Source organism: Pseudomyrmex gracilis, unplaced genomic scaffold (genome assembly GCF_002006095.1).
Source record: "Pseudomyrmex gracilis isolate BER0280 unplaced genomic scaffold, ASM200609v1 scaffold_1042, whole genome shotgun sequence".
In the NCBI taxonomy this organism is placed as follows: domain Eukaryota; kingdom Metazoa; phylum Arthropoda; class Insecta; order Hymenoptera; family Formicidae; genus Pseudomyrmex; species Pseudomyrmex gracilis.
This window is the reverse complement of record NW_018021626.1, coordinates 15,673-31,824: the sequence shown is the minus strand read 5'-3', so window position 1 is coordinate 31,824 and position 16,152 is coordinate 15,673. Positions and strand designations below refer to the sequence as shown.

General features: G+C 39.7%; 1 protein-coding gene across 7 annotated transcripts in view; it reads right to left on the bottom strand.

Moving 5' to 3' along the window:
• LOC109861794 (leupaxin) overlaps positions 1–16,152 on the bottom strand; it is a 29,802-nt gene that overhangs the window by 2,687 nt on the left and 10,963 nt on the right. For 2 of the 7 annotated variants that reach the window (XM_020441607.1, XM_020441604.1), the window contains 7 exons: positions 10,903–11,063; positions 3,789–3,966; positions 3,424–3,556; positions 2,983–3,184; positions 1,645–1,938; positions 1,367–1,540; positions 866–1,096 (listed from right to left, as the gene is read on the bottom strand). In XM_020441607.1, the coding sequence (XP_020297196.1) occupies positions 866–1,096; positions 1,367–1,540; positions 1,645–1,938; positions 2,983–3,184; positions 3,424–3,556; positions 3,789–3,966; positions 10,903–11,063 (1,373 nt within the window). Of the gene's footprint in view, positions 1–563; positions 668–865; positions 1,097–1,366; positions 1,541–1,644; positions 1,939–2,982; positions 3,185–3,423; positions 3,557–3,788; positions 3,967–10,902; positions 11,064–11,715; positions 12,748–14,983; positions 15,192–16,152 lie in introns of those variants that run through there. The other 5 variants (XM_020441603.1, XM_020441608.1, XM_020441605.1 and 2 more) reach the window with 5 other exon arrangements.

The following is a 16,152-nucleotide window of genomic DNA, read 5'->3' as shown; positions in this document are numbered from 1 at the left end:
TACACGAACCAGCCGACTCTTAAGTGTCATGTGTTTTTTTTTTTTGTTTTTTTTTTTTTTTTTTTTTTTTTTTTTTTTTTTTTTTTTTTTTTTAGGAGGTTGGGGATTTTTATATTTCTTTACTTTTTTTTGCATACAATAATATTCGCGAAGCTTAACAGAAATTTTTCTATTGTCCTCGACGCAACGTTGAGCTTGAAAAAAAAAACGAAAGCAGCTAACACTCGAATTTTGAACTTTGCCGTGAGTATTTTGCTCTTGCGCAAAGTGTGTATTTGTGTGTGTGCGTGTTTGTGATGTATCTATGTGCGATGCGGAATTGAAGCAACGACGATTCGCAGTCGATCTTTTCAGCTTTGGTTTCTTTGAGCGCCATCTAAATCACCTGTGAAAGGACGAAGGGAAGAGGGGGGCTGGCTCCGCATTTCATAGAGCCAAAGGGCATACGGGGGGGGCAACATACTCGTACGAGAGGATGACTGAACAACAAGTAACAGACATTTTGGAAATTTTGACATGAAAAAATTGCTATACGACGACGACGACGACGACAACGTCTTTACGCGTCCTCCTCTTCCTCGTCATCGTCTACTCCAACACATTTGGGACACACCGGCTGTCCCTCCATGGCATAGAAGGACTTTCCGGAAACCGGCTTCTTGCAATCCTGCAATTGTTAGACTTTAGAACGTCTGAAGTAGCGTTTTTTGTGTGCTAATTTTTTCCGTAGTTTTTGGAAATTTTAAGATTACACACAAGTAAATAAAAAAAAAAACAAAAAAACAGAAATTCGACGATCCTGAAATTTGCTGAAAAAAGAAACTTAGCGTTGGAGATCGGCGAGTCTTTCCAACTCGGCACCTACCCTGCAGACGAAGCAGTCCGGATGCCACTGGCTATTAAGCGCGGATATATAATTCTCCATAATGGCTCGATTGCAACCGCCGCATTTTGGGGCGAACATATCAAAATAATCCTCGCGGCAATACGGCTTGCCGTCCCGTTCGTGGAAGCCTTCCTCGCCGAACTGCTTGCCACACTGGGCGCAGAAGAAGTGCTCCGTGTGCCAAGTCTTTTCCAGAGCCGTCACGCATTTCTGAAAAAAAAAAAAAAAAAAAAAAACCCAATTCTTTTGCATCTGCGAATAAATACATAATCAATATACCCAGAAAAAGAGTACAAGTCGAACAGAAATTTAATTGAAATGAAAACTTCAAGTTAATGATATTTCTCACTGAAAAAAAAAAAAAAAACAGAAGAGAGAAGACACAAATAGTTTATTTGTCATTCACATGTATATGTTTTTGTTGACTTATACTCTTTTCCCTCAAAGTCAACGAGGACGAACACTTCGGAGGACCCTTACATCGAGAATGGGTCCGTTGCAATAAGCGCAACGAGGCGAGAACAAGTTATGATAGTCCGTCTCGCAGTAAGGGTGGCCCTCCCGCTCGAAGAAATTCCGCGTGCCAAGCTCCTGGTTGCAGTGGGTGCACGTGAAGTGTTCCGGATGCCACGTCTTGCCCAAAGCCGTGATCACCTGTGTAGCAACAACGAGTCAAAGAAAAAAGATATCTCTAAGACGTTTTTCTTTAAGATTCTCAGAAGTCAATCAGATGACAAGCAGCTGACGCAGATTACTACCTGTCCCACGATGGGTTTCTCGCAGGCACTGCAGCATCCCTTTTGCGTTGTGTTGACACCTTGGCGACTCATGTCGGCGTGAAGGTTGCCGAGCATAGAATCTAACTGATTCTGTTTGATTGGCTGGTTCTCTCCCGACTGATACAGATGAGTCGTATGAGTCTCGGTAATATGGACGCGAGTCTGCGTGCCCTCGGCACCGGGCAGCGGGCTCTGCGAGCTCTTGGTGGCCTTGTTGGGCTTCGCGTACGGAGAATCGGTCACCGTCTGATGCTGATGAGTGCCGCTGTTGATCTGTAACAACACGCGGAACGTAGGATCGAGTGTGCAAATCTAAGTGGCAACTCTCTCTGCCCAAGAAACGGAGGCTAAGAAACGCTTCGATTCCCTCTTGTTAAAATAAAAATAAAAAATTTAAAAAATATTCTCTTTTTCTGTAATGTTTACAATCCTAGATTACTGAAGGATAGTAAACATCACAGAAGAAAAGAGCAGTAAAAAAAAAATAATATTCTCGGCTCTTCAAGTTCGACCGGTTTCAAGTTCTTGGGAAACCGAAAATTACACTTGTCACTGACTGAAGTCCTCAAACGATGGTAATGGTTCCTCGCGAAATTCAAATGAGCGGTGTATGTAGGTGTGCACGTGTGTACGTTTATGTGCGTGTATGTGTGTGTACGTGCGAAAAGTATGTCAGGGTGTATGGGAGAAATTTGTTCAAGGTCGGGAACTGACAGGTAAGATGAAAGAGAAGTCGGGTCGGGAGAAGTCAAGGCGCGAATGAAGTTTGAATGAAGAGGAATATCCAAAAGGAAGACCCACGAAAGTAGATGTAGACAAGTGTAGAGAAGATGTCGATCGCTACGGGCGAGCTTGCAGACTGGCCGAAAGCTCCGGCTGTTTAGCGGATCATCTCGCTGGGTGCCCCACCTTCGTAACTTCTCTCGTTTTCTTCGTCCTCCCCGCGCGCGCGTGTGGAAAATCGGCGATACGGAAGAAAAGGAGAGAAACAGTAACGCCGCCGAGGAATCGCGGCGGCGGCGGCGGCGGCGACGACGATCTTCTTCGTTCCGCACCGTGTTGGCGAGAGGCGGTTATTTTCGTAACGCGAAGAGCCAAGAATGGGCAGGAGTGTGGATTTAAGGTTCCGGTGTTTTCCGATATCTGCGATAATTCTCGTCGCGCGACGTACAGACGACAACAATCTTGTATTTGTTGTTTCATCAACATATGTGCGTATACACATATGTAGAATCTCTCTCTCAAAATCGTTGGTGGTATTTTAAAATGAACAGGATATGGCGCAATATGTGTTGTTACGTGAGTTAGACGATGTACCTTGAATTCGGAAAGCGAAGCCATTAGGTCGTCCAGCTCCTTGGTAGCGTTACTCGCGGTATGACCGTTAGGATAGCTTCTCTGAACCTCACTTCGGTTAAGCGAGCCGTGCTGGCTGGAGGGATAACCGTCATAGACCGGCTGTATCTCCGTGGACGTCTCCTGTATGGTGACTCTCACCTTTCCGTCGGCTGGGTAGTCTCTGTTTGAGGGACAACTGTACGTTTTTACCGAGTGAATTACCTCAGCGAAATTAAAAACTTATTCATCTTTCTTTCGTTTTTTTGAATCAGTTTCAACGTTTTGCTTGACGTAAAAACGAATCCTAAAAGTTATCGAGAGCGATAGACAAGCACATTTGGAAGCTTACACTCGCACTTGTTACAGTTTTTACACGCTGCTTATGGATTAATATGCGGCACACATATACAGAAAGCTCACCCGTTAGGCACGGCGGTGCTTAGTTCTTCGAGTAACGAATCGACAGTTGGTCGAGAGGTCGACATACTACTTGGGGAACGGAGCGTAGGACTGGTCGCACCCCCGTTTATTCCTGCGGCGGACACGCGGCTGTCTATAATCATCAAGACATCATTAACTCTCCGTCTGCGATCTTCGTCGAGATCTTGTTCCCGAGAGTATCTTTATTTCTTCTGTTTGTAACTGAGAAAACTTGTTTTAGCGCTCGAGTTGAAAATATCGTCGAAGAAATTTGAAGAGAAGCAGAGATTGACCAGAGATTGACTTGCTGAAAGTATACATGGGAAAAGAAATAAACAAAAACAACATTTAAACAAAAGGCGAACCTCTATCTTGGTAGTGGGCGTTATAGCGCGCGTTGCTGAGGTCTTGCAGAAGGGTGTCCAGTTCGGAAAGATTATTATTGAGGGAGGGCATTTTGCTCCCGGTGCCGGCCTGAGGGTAGGACGCGCTTCCGGTTTTACTGATGGTCTCTTCTATCGCCTCGCGGTTTTGATAAGTAGGCTACAACATTTAGGAAAGCCGCTTATAGTTAATTACGTTAACAATAATTAAATTAGTTCCGCAAGCTCTCCTTTGTAAAAATGTTATTACACAATAATCTCGTCTTCTCGTCAATTTCGCAAGCATTTTGAAATTTTTTTTTTTCTGAAAAGGAAAATTCAACAAAGATTTAATTTTTATTAATTGAATTTTTATATTATTCTACATATCGATTTGTACATGCTGCGTCGATTTCAGATCGTAAGAAACAATGTAACGCAATGTGGTTACATAAATATGATATTTAAGGAACGGACAAATCGCGCGAAAGCGGTTAGAAAAAAAAATTAACGCTCGGGTTTTTTTCCGGATGAATGGTCCGCGGTGACTCGCGAACAACAGCTGCGCGATTTTATGCGTCCCCCCCCCCCTCCCAAACGCTTTTGGCTTGTTAAGCGACAAAAAGTGATGATCTGCCAAGTTTCCGCAAAGTGCACATTATTATTTAGAAACATGATGTCACGAGGAATCATTATGCGTCGCGTGTGAAACGTTCGTCGCTTCAGAACAACGGAAGACGGAAGACGCGCGTTTTTAATACGACCATCGCAATTTCAGCCGCAAAATATCCCAAAAAAAATACGATACACCAAAAAAATTTTATTCTTGTTTTGACGATATCCCACTTATTTTAAGTATATTTTATATTAAAAAAGGCGCCAAGAAGAGTTTCTTATTTTAAGAGGAAAATCCTCTAAATAGTAATATTGTTAAGAATATATACTGATTAGAATATAAAAATCTCTCTATAGAAAAACATATATATATCTCACTATATATATTAATATTAAGAATATATTCTTAATTTCAGAAGAATATCATCCAAAATCTTTAAGATTTTTTAAGTATAAAATCTTCTACTTACAAGAATATAATTTTTTCGGTGTAGCGATGGCGCGCGTTCCTTTTTTTTTCCGCGGAAAATTAATAAATGTTCAAAAATACGCAAAGTGATGTGCGAAATAAATATTACGTACTTACACACATCTCTTCTCGCAAGTATATTCACGTCGAAACTTGTTCCAATTACGAAATCAATGTCTCGCACGACATCGCGTCTTGTTTACCGAAATTAAATTTAATGCTGCTTTTGACGTCAACGTTAATCGATGGCCGGGGCGTCGCAACAACTCCGCTCGTAATCGCAAATTGAAAACCTCTCAAAACAAGAGTCTTCGAATGAGCGAGGAATCGGATAATAGCGCGTTGCAAACGTAAAAAATCAGAATGATACTCTTTCAAAACAACATCCAAAAATAATAGACGAATAGCAGCCGAATTTCTGGAAGGCAAATAGAAGCGGTCGGATTTATTGTCAAATTTTCTCTCTCTCTCTCTTTCTCACGCGACCATTTTTTTTTTTTTCCTGCAATAAAACAGTATCGCGGAGCATCCTGCTGGATGGAAACTAGGTTATACGCTGAGTTGTCGGCCTAAAAATATCCTGCGGTAAACCAGTGGTAACGTGTCAGCAAGACATATCGGCGCTTAGCGGCAAATTTCGATGGCGACATCACTATTAACCGCGAAGAAGTACTATACTACTTGTATCCTCGCGTGCAACCCCTTACGCGTTTAGTTTAACCCTTCGGAGAACACACTGGGTCAATTTGACCCTGCACGTCGACTTTGATCAAAAAATATTTTGCTTCAATTTTGCTTTTTTGTAACATATTTTTTTTACAATGTTAATAATGTTAACGACACTTTAAAACCTTTATAGGCATATTCCAAACTGTTCAAAATATATCCGAAAATTTTTTCAAGCCAATCGGATAAGTGCGTTTTAAATGGTAGCATCTCAAAAAGTGGACAGGGTCAAATTGACCCAGATTGTTCTTCTTGATTGAAAAAATAGGTGTGTTCCCCGAGGGTTAAAGCCCACCCCCGCCCAGTCGCGCCAGTTTATAGCGCGATAATTTATTTCTTCGTAAATAAATTTTTTTTTAACACGATTCAACCATCAATTTTTAGTCTCAATTTGATCGAAACTTTTTGCGATGTTGTGATTTTGAAAAATTCGCTTCGTTTTCCACTCTCGTTTAATTTTCGATTAAATTTTGTGATCACTCGAATAATGACAAATATTCTCATTGCGCACATTTTTTTTCTTTGACAAATTATAACACGTCCTCACACCGAAAAAATTATATTCTTGTTTTGAGGATATCCCACTTACTTTGAGTATATTTTATACTAAAATAGGCGCCAAGAAGAGTTTCTTATTTTAAGAGGAAAATCATCTAAATAGTAATATTGATAAGAATATATACTGATTAGAATATAAAAGGCCTCTATAGAAAAACATATACAAGGTGTCCCAGAATTGCCGTACAATCTCTCGTAGGCAGGTAAAAGGAGTAAAACTGAGTCGAATAGTCCTGAACCATTTTTTTCTATTATTTATAATAAAGGAGTAATTATTGAGTAAATCAGGCCAATCAGCGCAGACCTTTAGCCAGGCACACGTCAGTGAGCGCTCACACACACCAGGCGCGCGGCTCACTGACGTGCGTCTGGTTAAAGGTCTGCGCTGATTGGCCTGATTTACTCAATAATTACTCATTTATTATAAATAATAGAAAAAAATGGTTCAGGACTATTCGGCTCAATTTTACTCCTTCTACCTGCCTACGAGCGATTGTACGGCAATTCTGGGACACCCTGTATATCTCACTATCGAAAAAGACTATATTCTTAAATAAAGAATATATTCTTAATTTCAGAAGAATATCATCTAAAATATTTAAGAAGATTTTTTAAGTATAAAATCTTCTACTTAAGAGAATATAATTTTTTCGGTGCAAGTTTTTCAGCATTTTCTCCGTCAAATAAGACAGAAGTCGTTTTATTTATGTAATTGAGAATTTTATTAGTCGGACACACATCTTGCGCGTATTTCGCATTCACGTAGACTCTCAATTCGTCGCGCTCACGTGCTCGTGTTGTTGTTATAGCATCTCGACGGAGAGTTTACGCAACGGGAGCTCGCAGCTGCACAAACGGTACGTCTGGAAATCCGCGCGCACAAAGCTAAATCGGTGCGTGAAAGGGAAAGCTTTTTAATAGCCGCGACCTTCGGTGCGCCGACTTTGGCACTGGACGGTAATTCGGTAAAAAAAAAAAAAAAAAAAAACATTATTACATCGTTGACACTTCGCGTAGCCGGAAACGTTAATTGATATCGCGTTTTAAAAACAATATCGCGCTACAAACAATATACGGGAGTCGAAAATTAATTTGCTCGCAACACAGTTGCGAAAGAGAGAGGTGAAAAGTTGTCTGTATGGGGTGCGCGTTCAGACAACTCAACGGTTGATAGATCATCACTTACGATAGGACTATTCTTCAAAATCTGATGCGGTTCCAAAAGTATGATCAGAAGTGATTATCTCTCAACCACGTTGTGCAACTGTTGAGTTGTCTGAACGCACCTTAATAAAATTGCAACTTATAATTACGAACAACCAAGACGGTGACATTCACCCAGTTAGAGTTTCGTGAAAATAGATATCTCGGGCGCGCGCAAATTCCGATCGCGCGCGCGCGCGATCGTGATCCACATCCGAAAATGACGCGACCGCGCCGCAAAACCCGATGACAGATCGATGCCATAAAGACACGTTCCGCGAAGAGTAATGCCGAACGACGCGATTTATTGAACACGGGAGAGGACAGCTGACGGCAGTGGCGGTCCTGACTGTCGTGGCTCGTGAAATATATCGGGTTTAATTCTCAGAGAATACGCGCGCGTTTCTGCCTTTACTTCGCGCGTTACCGAACTTTGTGCGCGAAATCGTTGAGCGCGATAGAGAGAAGAGATAAATTCACTTGGTCATTGTTGAACGACAAAACGCGCCAATATAATTCTTCTTCTTCGTGATTGCAATTCCGAACGTCGTGACCTCAATTAAGAATTCGCGACGTGGCGTAACAAAACACTTAAATGATTTATACAGAATTTATTTAACAAATTCCGTACATGTATAAAAAATAGAAATGTATAAAAATATTTTTAATATAACATGACGAAGTGATTCTTCCGGTTCCAATGTGGTTTTTTTTTTCAAAAAATTAATGATAATTATAATGGCGTTTTTCGAACAATTTGCAGGATTGCTTTTTTTTCAGAAAAAATTTTTTTTACAGAAAAATCGACATCGTACGCGACCAGTGCGCATTGCTCGCGGTCGCGTGTATATGCGCGATCAAGTTGTAAATTTTCACGTGCAACCACCGACGTCGAGAAACATGAATAATAGAGATCGCGTTTTCCTAGACTTAGTCTCGGATCAATAAAACCGGCAGGGAAACGTAACAGGTGTTACTCGCGAAACACCCGGAAACGCGCGCGACAAACGCACTTTCTGTTACAACACAAGCCTCTTTGATGTAGTCTGTGGAAAATGTTCTTCGAGTATGTAAACCACGTTGCTATATGCAAGAAACGTATTTCTAGCTTTTATATCTATAGACACCGCGCACGTTTTACATCCTATCGATCTTCACTCTCTCTCTCTCTCTCTGCGATCGTATGAGAACGCGACGAACATTTTCGCTCAAATATCTATTAGAGTTTATTTAATGACTTTGCACGCGCACATATTGCAAAATACAGATCGAGCGCAAAATCATTTTTGTGTGTACTTTAAGCGCGCATTTTTTTTTTGCGTATGTCGTCTCGATCTCCAGACAAAATAAAGAATACGAAATTAACTCGAGAGACTCGAGCTTTCGATTTTTAAACACTCGATTCGCGTGTACTGTGCGAATACACACGTTGCGACTTCAGTGATGCTTCGGAGCAGTCAATTTTAGACACGATATTGATTCTAATTTTGGGCCACCGCCGTTGCGTCACAGTTATTTCCGTCAGTGGGTTTATGATTCTGAAACTTTTTTTTTTTTTTTTTTTTTTTCAAAATAACCGATAATTAATGTAAGAAAACTGGATAAGATTGGAAGAGAACTATAAATTACTATAACCGAGAATTTTAGTCTTACAGTTAATGCAAATTGTGTGTTGACTTAAGTATTTTTTTTGTGAACAACTTTGCGTCTAAACACGAATTCAACCGTGCTCGTACACTGAAAAAAAAACGTTGTTGAAGTAACAAAAGTAGTATTTGATTCAACTATATGCAGCGGTCACGGGCTGTCAATGAAAATATTGATTAATGTAAGAAGATATCATGTTTCAATAGATATAATAATTAGATTATACCGAGAGACAATTTATAGTTGTTTTAACAAAATTATAATTTGTTTTAAATACAGGTAACTTTGAATGTACAACACAATAGGACAACACAATATTTTGTCTGCTTATAAAAATAAGCAGTTTGATTAGATGAAATACTTGGTACAAAGAAATTCAGATTATATTCAATTGAAGTAAATGAGAATTGCCTATTTCATCTTTTTTAACAGTATCTTTTATTTGAAATTATCACAACTTATGTTTGACAAAACAATTCATGGTTTAGTGAATTAAATATGTTCATTACCGATATTGTTAATTCAACTTATACGAATTTGTTATCTTTATTACCACGTGCTTGAATTAAAAAAACAAGATATTTCAGATAACAAACTGAAACTCAACTAAACGCATTTGGTTGAGTTAATAGTATTTTTTTCTCAGTGTATGTACGCTCATATATTGACTCGTGTATATGCTTGACAACATATGCGCGATTGGAAGAATTTTTAAGTACTTAAAAAAATTTAAATCTTAATAAACAAAATCAGTGTCGTACACACAAATTAAACAATATTGAAAATGTTAAAAATTATACATTTGTAAAATAAAGTTATGATAATTGTTTCCTCAAATTGATGTGTAAGATATTTTCTTTTTACATAAAAAAAAACTATTTTAAAGATATAGGCAAATTTATTAGAATTAACAATTTCTGCAATTTTATAAATTTGTTTTTTAAAACGTGTAACGTTATTAATCCGTTCATAATCTCGAACTGCGAGATAACAGATGTCGATGAGACATTATATCTCGTCAGACATATCGTATCGACAATTATCCATAGACGAAGGAGTTTATTTACGGATTTATATTCCTTGTGTCATGCTTTTGCGACCATGACGACAGATTGCTCTATTTCGAGACGTTTTGTGAACTGGAATCGCAAAACACGTGTTGATGCCAAAACGTTAATTCTGAACAAACCCCGAATAATTTCTATACGGTAAAATATGTTAAACTCACGAACATAAAAAACAAATAACGCACGAAATAAATATATTTGATACTTTAATAGTTCTTTGCGAAAGTGTGAGTTTTTCTGATTATTATCGTAAAAACAACTAATTTTTTTAAATATCTTTTTATTTTATAATATAATATTCGAAATATAAAGATATATACGTCGAGTATTTCTGGCGCTAATGTCAATTTGGTGCGGTATGATTTGCGTTTTTATGGAACGCGCATCATCGCGACGTTTAAAATCGATCGATCCCGAACGAGGAGACTTCACTTGCACCTTGGCTCCATCTGGCAATTCACGTGAAACTTTAGCGAAGTTCACATCGTTTTGAATTTTGCCTCGTCGATAAATTATCATAAACGTTCCGTTGCGCGCATTTCATTTTATTCAAATCGTTTTCTCAGATCACATTTTGACGAAATAATATATGTCTAATTTTATTTGTTACATAAACAAACATTTCCTTACGCAATTTACACAAATATTGTTGTTGAGTTGCGCAAAGTTGGTACCCTACTATTTTCTTAATATATTTCATTGCGACGATTCGACTCGACATTTGTGCGAAATCTAATTTTAGATCTTAAAACTAATTATCCAAATAGGCGCGTCGTTGCAGGCCAATTAGTGTGTGTTCCAGTTTTTTTTTTGAGAAAGAAGAACGACTTACCGATTGCGGCGGCAGTGGTGAAGTTCGACTGTCGTAGGATCTGTACGCGTTAACCGTGTGGGTGCGTGCTCCGTTCAGCGATCCGTAACCGGGTGTCGCATTGCCGCCGATGTGACTTCCTTCCGACGACACGGTGTTCTGCAAGTCCGCCAGCAGCGCGTCTGAAAGACACGTCGAAAAATTCCATTCAATCGGTTTGTTGTTCCTCATACGCAACTCTCTCGACGAAACGTTTAAACAACGCGAATCGGGAGAATTTTAATTTTCTTATGAACAAAGAACTTGACAATTCGAGTTGCACCAAAATTAATTTTATCACGTGTCAGAAGATGTTGGCAAATTAGTTTATGCGGTAGCGATGTGATTTCACTTTTTTTTTTGTGTGTTTTAAACGCAACAAGTTTTTAGCGAGACAGCAATTGTTGCGCGAAATAGAAAATCACACATATCTCGCGCAAATATATAAGTCGCTGTGTGTATTATTCAATTTTGTGCTGGAGTGTGCGTAAAAAAAAAGAAGATGTCACGACATTGTTTCACGATGACGCCATCGTGACTGTCGCGTGTCCTTGGGACAAGCGCGTGATTGTCGCAACACACGTTCGCAATTTATTTATTGTCAAGAAAATTTGCCGTTTTCACCGGCAAGGAATATCATCGGCGAAACAACATCGAAGAAACAAAAATGCAAATTTAAAAAACACTTTTGTTTCCACGACGCAATTACACAAAGTTTTTTTTTTTTCATGTAAACTCGACAGAGTCCGGTTCGTCTATTTCGGCATCCGCGATAAGAGAGAAATGTGCATTTACCGAGAGTAACGAGGTTACTGGTCGCTTTCTCGTGATTGTACACCTGGTACAGGTTCTCCTCTTCGGATACTTGCGCGCACCGCGTCGTCTCCATCGCCCGGTAAACACGACACACCCACTATTTCAGGAACGTTGAACCCCGCGAGAGACGGGTGCGGGTTTCGAGCCGAGAGTTTCGGGTTCGCAAAATTGCGCGACGCCCGCGGAGAAAATTTCACAATCGACGAACGAAATCCGCGAACGGCTTCAGGCGAAGGACGATTTTTTGATGACGATCGCTCCTTTCCGAATAAATTTCGTCTCGGCAAATAAAACTGTTGTGTAAAAAAAAAAAACGAAGTCACACGTAATTAAAAATTTATTGGAAAAACTCTTCCTTTCGTTAATTTTGTGAGAAAAATATTGCACAGCTAATGATTCACCGAGACGAAAAGTGAAAAGAAGAATGAAACGAACACACTGTCGTGTTTGTTGGATCGAGTTAAAAGACTGGCGCTGATAAGAAATTCGAAGTTTGTCAAGCACGTTAATCTCCTCTATTTATCTCTGAATATCGTATCGACACATGACGTTGTATCACAAATATTGTTAACAAAAAAAAAAAAAAGAACGTGTATTAAAATAATCAATAGAAAGCGAGTATATTTATTATCCGTCGTTATTTTCGTGTCATTTGCACTATGGAACGTGGAAGATTACGTAGATAAAAAAAAAAAAAAAAAAAACGACGTCGCTGATGAAACGAATCAACAGCGAGCTCTCTAATAACCGTCAGCGCGCGCAAGTCATTGAGAAAATAAACTTCGTCGTTGTTCGCAACGATTATTCTCGTATCACCTCTAACGACTCGCGTTTTTTTCGCTGCCCCCGCGAATAAAAATCCCGGGTTAAAGTTGTTTTTTTTTTTTTTTTCACGCGCGGAGGAAACTGCGAATAATTATTCGCACGCAAATGAACAAAACGGCACGTGTTTAAATGACGCGAAGCGCGCGAGCGAAGCGGCGTGCGCGAACGGTCGACGACGGAACGGTACTGGTTTGTCATTGAAGTATACGCGGGAAAGAAACGATACATCGCGAGAGCCTGCTGGAGGAAGGAGCGAAGCTCTCCGGCTGGACAGAGGAGGAAAGAGTATAAAAGAGCAATGTGAGAGCGCAATACGGTAGTGGGGCCTTCTTCTGACATGTTGGGACGGAAGCTATACGGTTTGTTCCGAAGAAAAACGAGCTCGCCTATATAAGCGAGTCTCTCACATTCCACGATACGTGACTGATTACGGGGAAGTCGATATTGCACGCGCGCGCGAAACACCATAGCTTCGTGATATAACGTTAAATCTATTTAACTCTTCCCGAGTCGAAATTTAGCGTCTACATTAAACCTCAATTTGTGAAAAAAGAAAATTTCGGACGTATAGCAGCGTCAAAGTAGCATCTACTTTTTTTCTTACTCCTACTTTGAGCCTATCAGAGCCTGCAATGCACAGTCTGATCTGAGAATTGAACCCTGCTTTAAAACTTTAGCAGGAAAAAAGGAAATTTCGGACGTATAGCAGCGTCAAAGTAGGATCTACTCTCTCTCTTACTCTTATATAAAAAAAGAAAAATTGAGGTTCAATGTAGACGCTAAATTTCGACTCGGGAATTGCACTCGAGACCTTTTTCGCGCGGACGAACCAGCAACTCGAGACGTTTTTCGCAGACGTTTTTTTTTTTGGTGAATTTCTTATACCTCTAACTTAAAATGATTACACATACAAATTAATGTAAAACTTTTATATTTTAACATTTCGTCACTCCCTACGTATATAATCCCGTAACTCCAAAAACTCGCAAATTTTAGAGGAGAGCAGTTTAAAAGTTTGAAGCTTCATATAGTTTCCCTAGTTAAAGGGATCTTTCGGTTTTAAATTTTTACCATACTTATGAATTTTTTTTTTTAATACTTGGTGACCACAAAGAACATGACTTTCTGAGTGTTAATATGCAATAAACTGAAAATCCCATATGTGACACTCATGTAATTATACGTAGGAAGTGACGATTTTGTGTATCTTTACACCTTTACGAAGATAAATAAGTTGCTCTCTCGAGTTGCGGCATCAAATCATGCGGTGAGTGAGAGTCACCTCTCGAGTGCAAAGAGTTAAAGGTTCGAAGAAAGAGAACATTCTTTTGTTACATCATAGTCGAATTTTGTTCTTCCTTCGTGACAACGCGTTTTTTCGAAAACAAAAACCTGAGTACGCTAGGTACGTTTTTTTCTAATGGATTCACCGCGTTTCTCTCCGCGCGCATTTGCACGTTTTTTGCGCCGCACTAATGCAATCCTTTTTGCTCCTCACGCGAGAGTGGGTTGAGCAATCATCGTCTGAATGGGACTTCAACCATTGGCACGGAGCCCGCCGAGAGCTTATCGAGGTCTATTTTCCACGTCTGATTCATACCGCAAGTCGGACATCGATATTGCGCGCGACATGTAGTGCGTGCGTGCGTGCGTGCGTGCGTGCGAAAACGTGCGTACGCGCCCGTCTCTCTCTTGGGTAAATGTCTTTGCCGTGAAGGAAAATAGGAAGACGGTGACGTTAACAGCACCCACTTCTCCTTATTGCCGCAATATAAATTCCTGGTCGATTTACATCGCTCGTATGAAACTTCTGATCTCGGCCGTTCGGTGACGTTTCGGACAACAAGTTCGAAGAGAACAAGATTATGCAACAAAATAAAAAATGAAAAAATATTATATACATATGAAAAGATTATTTAAAAAAAAAAAAACCAAACTTGTTTAAATCTTATTTCTTGACGATATAATTTTATTTTTGCGCAATAATTACGTAATGTTCTAAAGATGTAAGAGATATATGAGCTTTTTCAAACAACAAATGATTTTGCAATTTGTTATTCGACATAGTAAAATAATGGAAACTAACATCGAGATGAAATTTAACACTAGATTTACCAGACCAGTCATTTTGACTGGTCGTGCAATTTCGATTCAAAATTTTTACTGCATGTAACATTTGCTTTCCGAAATGACGTTATGACTTTTGTAGCTATAAGTAGAGAATACATTTTATGAACTTATAAAATGTTACTTTATATATATTCGTAACAAATATATTTTTTGTATTTTTTAATAGGTATATTTAAATAGCTGGTATATCTAGTGTTAACAAAGATTGACGTGCGTTTGAAGAGATTGGCGGATTGAGTGTTACGTGGTAGTGCGCGCCAAAAAAGTTTTTCGACAATAATACAATACTTACTAACGTATTTCTCCCACTGCGCGTGACGTCGAATCGTCGCCAGACGAACCGGTGAAATCGGCGAGACAGCTCTCATCACATCCGCCATTTTTTTACGCGCGTTTTTTTTACAAGAATGTCACTTTCTCTCTACGCGAAGAACGAACGAACAGAGATAACAAACAGAGAATATAACAGCGAGATATTTAAACAAAGTGCTCGACAAAAAAATGAGACGATTTGTACAGTTTTTTTTTATCGACATCAATATCCGAGTCGAAATTTAGCGTCTACATTGAACCTCAATTCTTCTTTTTTTACGTAGGAGTAAGAGAGAAAGTAGATCCTACTTTGACGCTGCTATACGTCCGAAATTTCCTTTTTTTCCTGCTAACGTTTTAAAGTAGGGTTCAATTCTCAGATCAGACTGCGCGTTGCAGGCTCTGATAGGCTCAAAATAGGCTCTGATAGACTCAAAGTAGGAGTAAGAAAAAAAGTAGATGCTACTTTGACGCTGCTATACGCGTCCGAAATTTCCTTTTTTCAAAAATTGAGGTTCAATGACGCTAAATTTCGACTCGGGTATGTTTATCGAACTTCTTCGAATAACAAAGACGAGAAAAGACGAGAGAGAAATACGCGCGAAAGAAAAATCGAGACAATACACAAGAGCGAGAAGAGCGACGATAACAGGTGGCGCGAAACGAGTTGTCGCGCCAAAAATGTTTGTTTTGTCCCGTCGATAACGCCTGTATAATCCCGTCTTTTTGTCCGAAAATTCTCGGCAAATCACACGCGAACTGAAATCCGCCTAAGCCACGTGTTGCGGTCTAACTTGCTGATGGCGAAGATAAAAATAAATCCTCAAATTCAGAGCAGAACCAACGTCTCCGTTTTCTAGCTGGACCGACCGACACCTTAAATTCCAGATCGCACAGCTGCGATCTTCAAACACCGACGATATATTATTCGCGAATACGCGTTTCTCTTCCTGATCGCGACCGTGATCGCGCATCAAGAATGCGTAACGTGTGTACGTACAGTGCGGAGCACCATATCGTGCGCCGTGAGGAGAAGTAGTTCTCCTCCGGCTGCCTCCTACTAGCACGCGCCAGCGACCCGAGATTTAATCCATATGTACCGGCACGGTTACCGATGACACATACCGACGCGGTTACCAATAATACCGA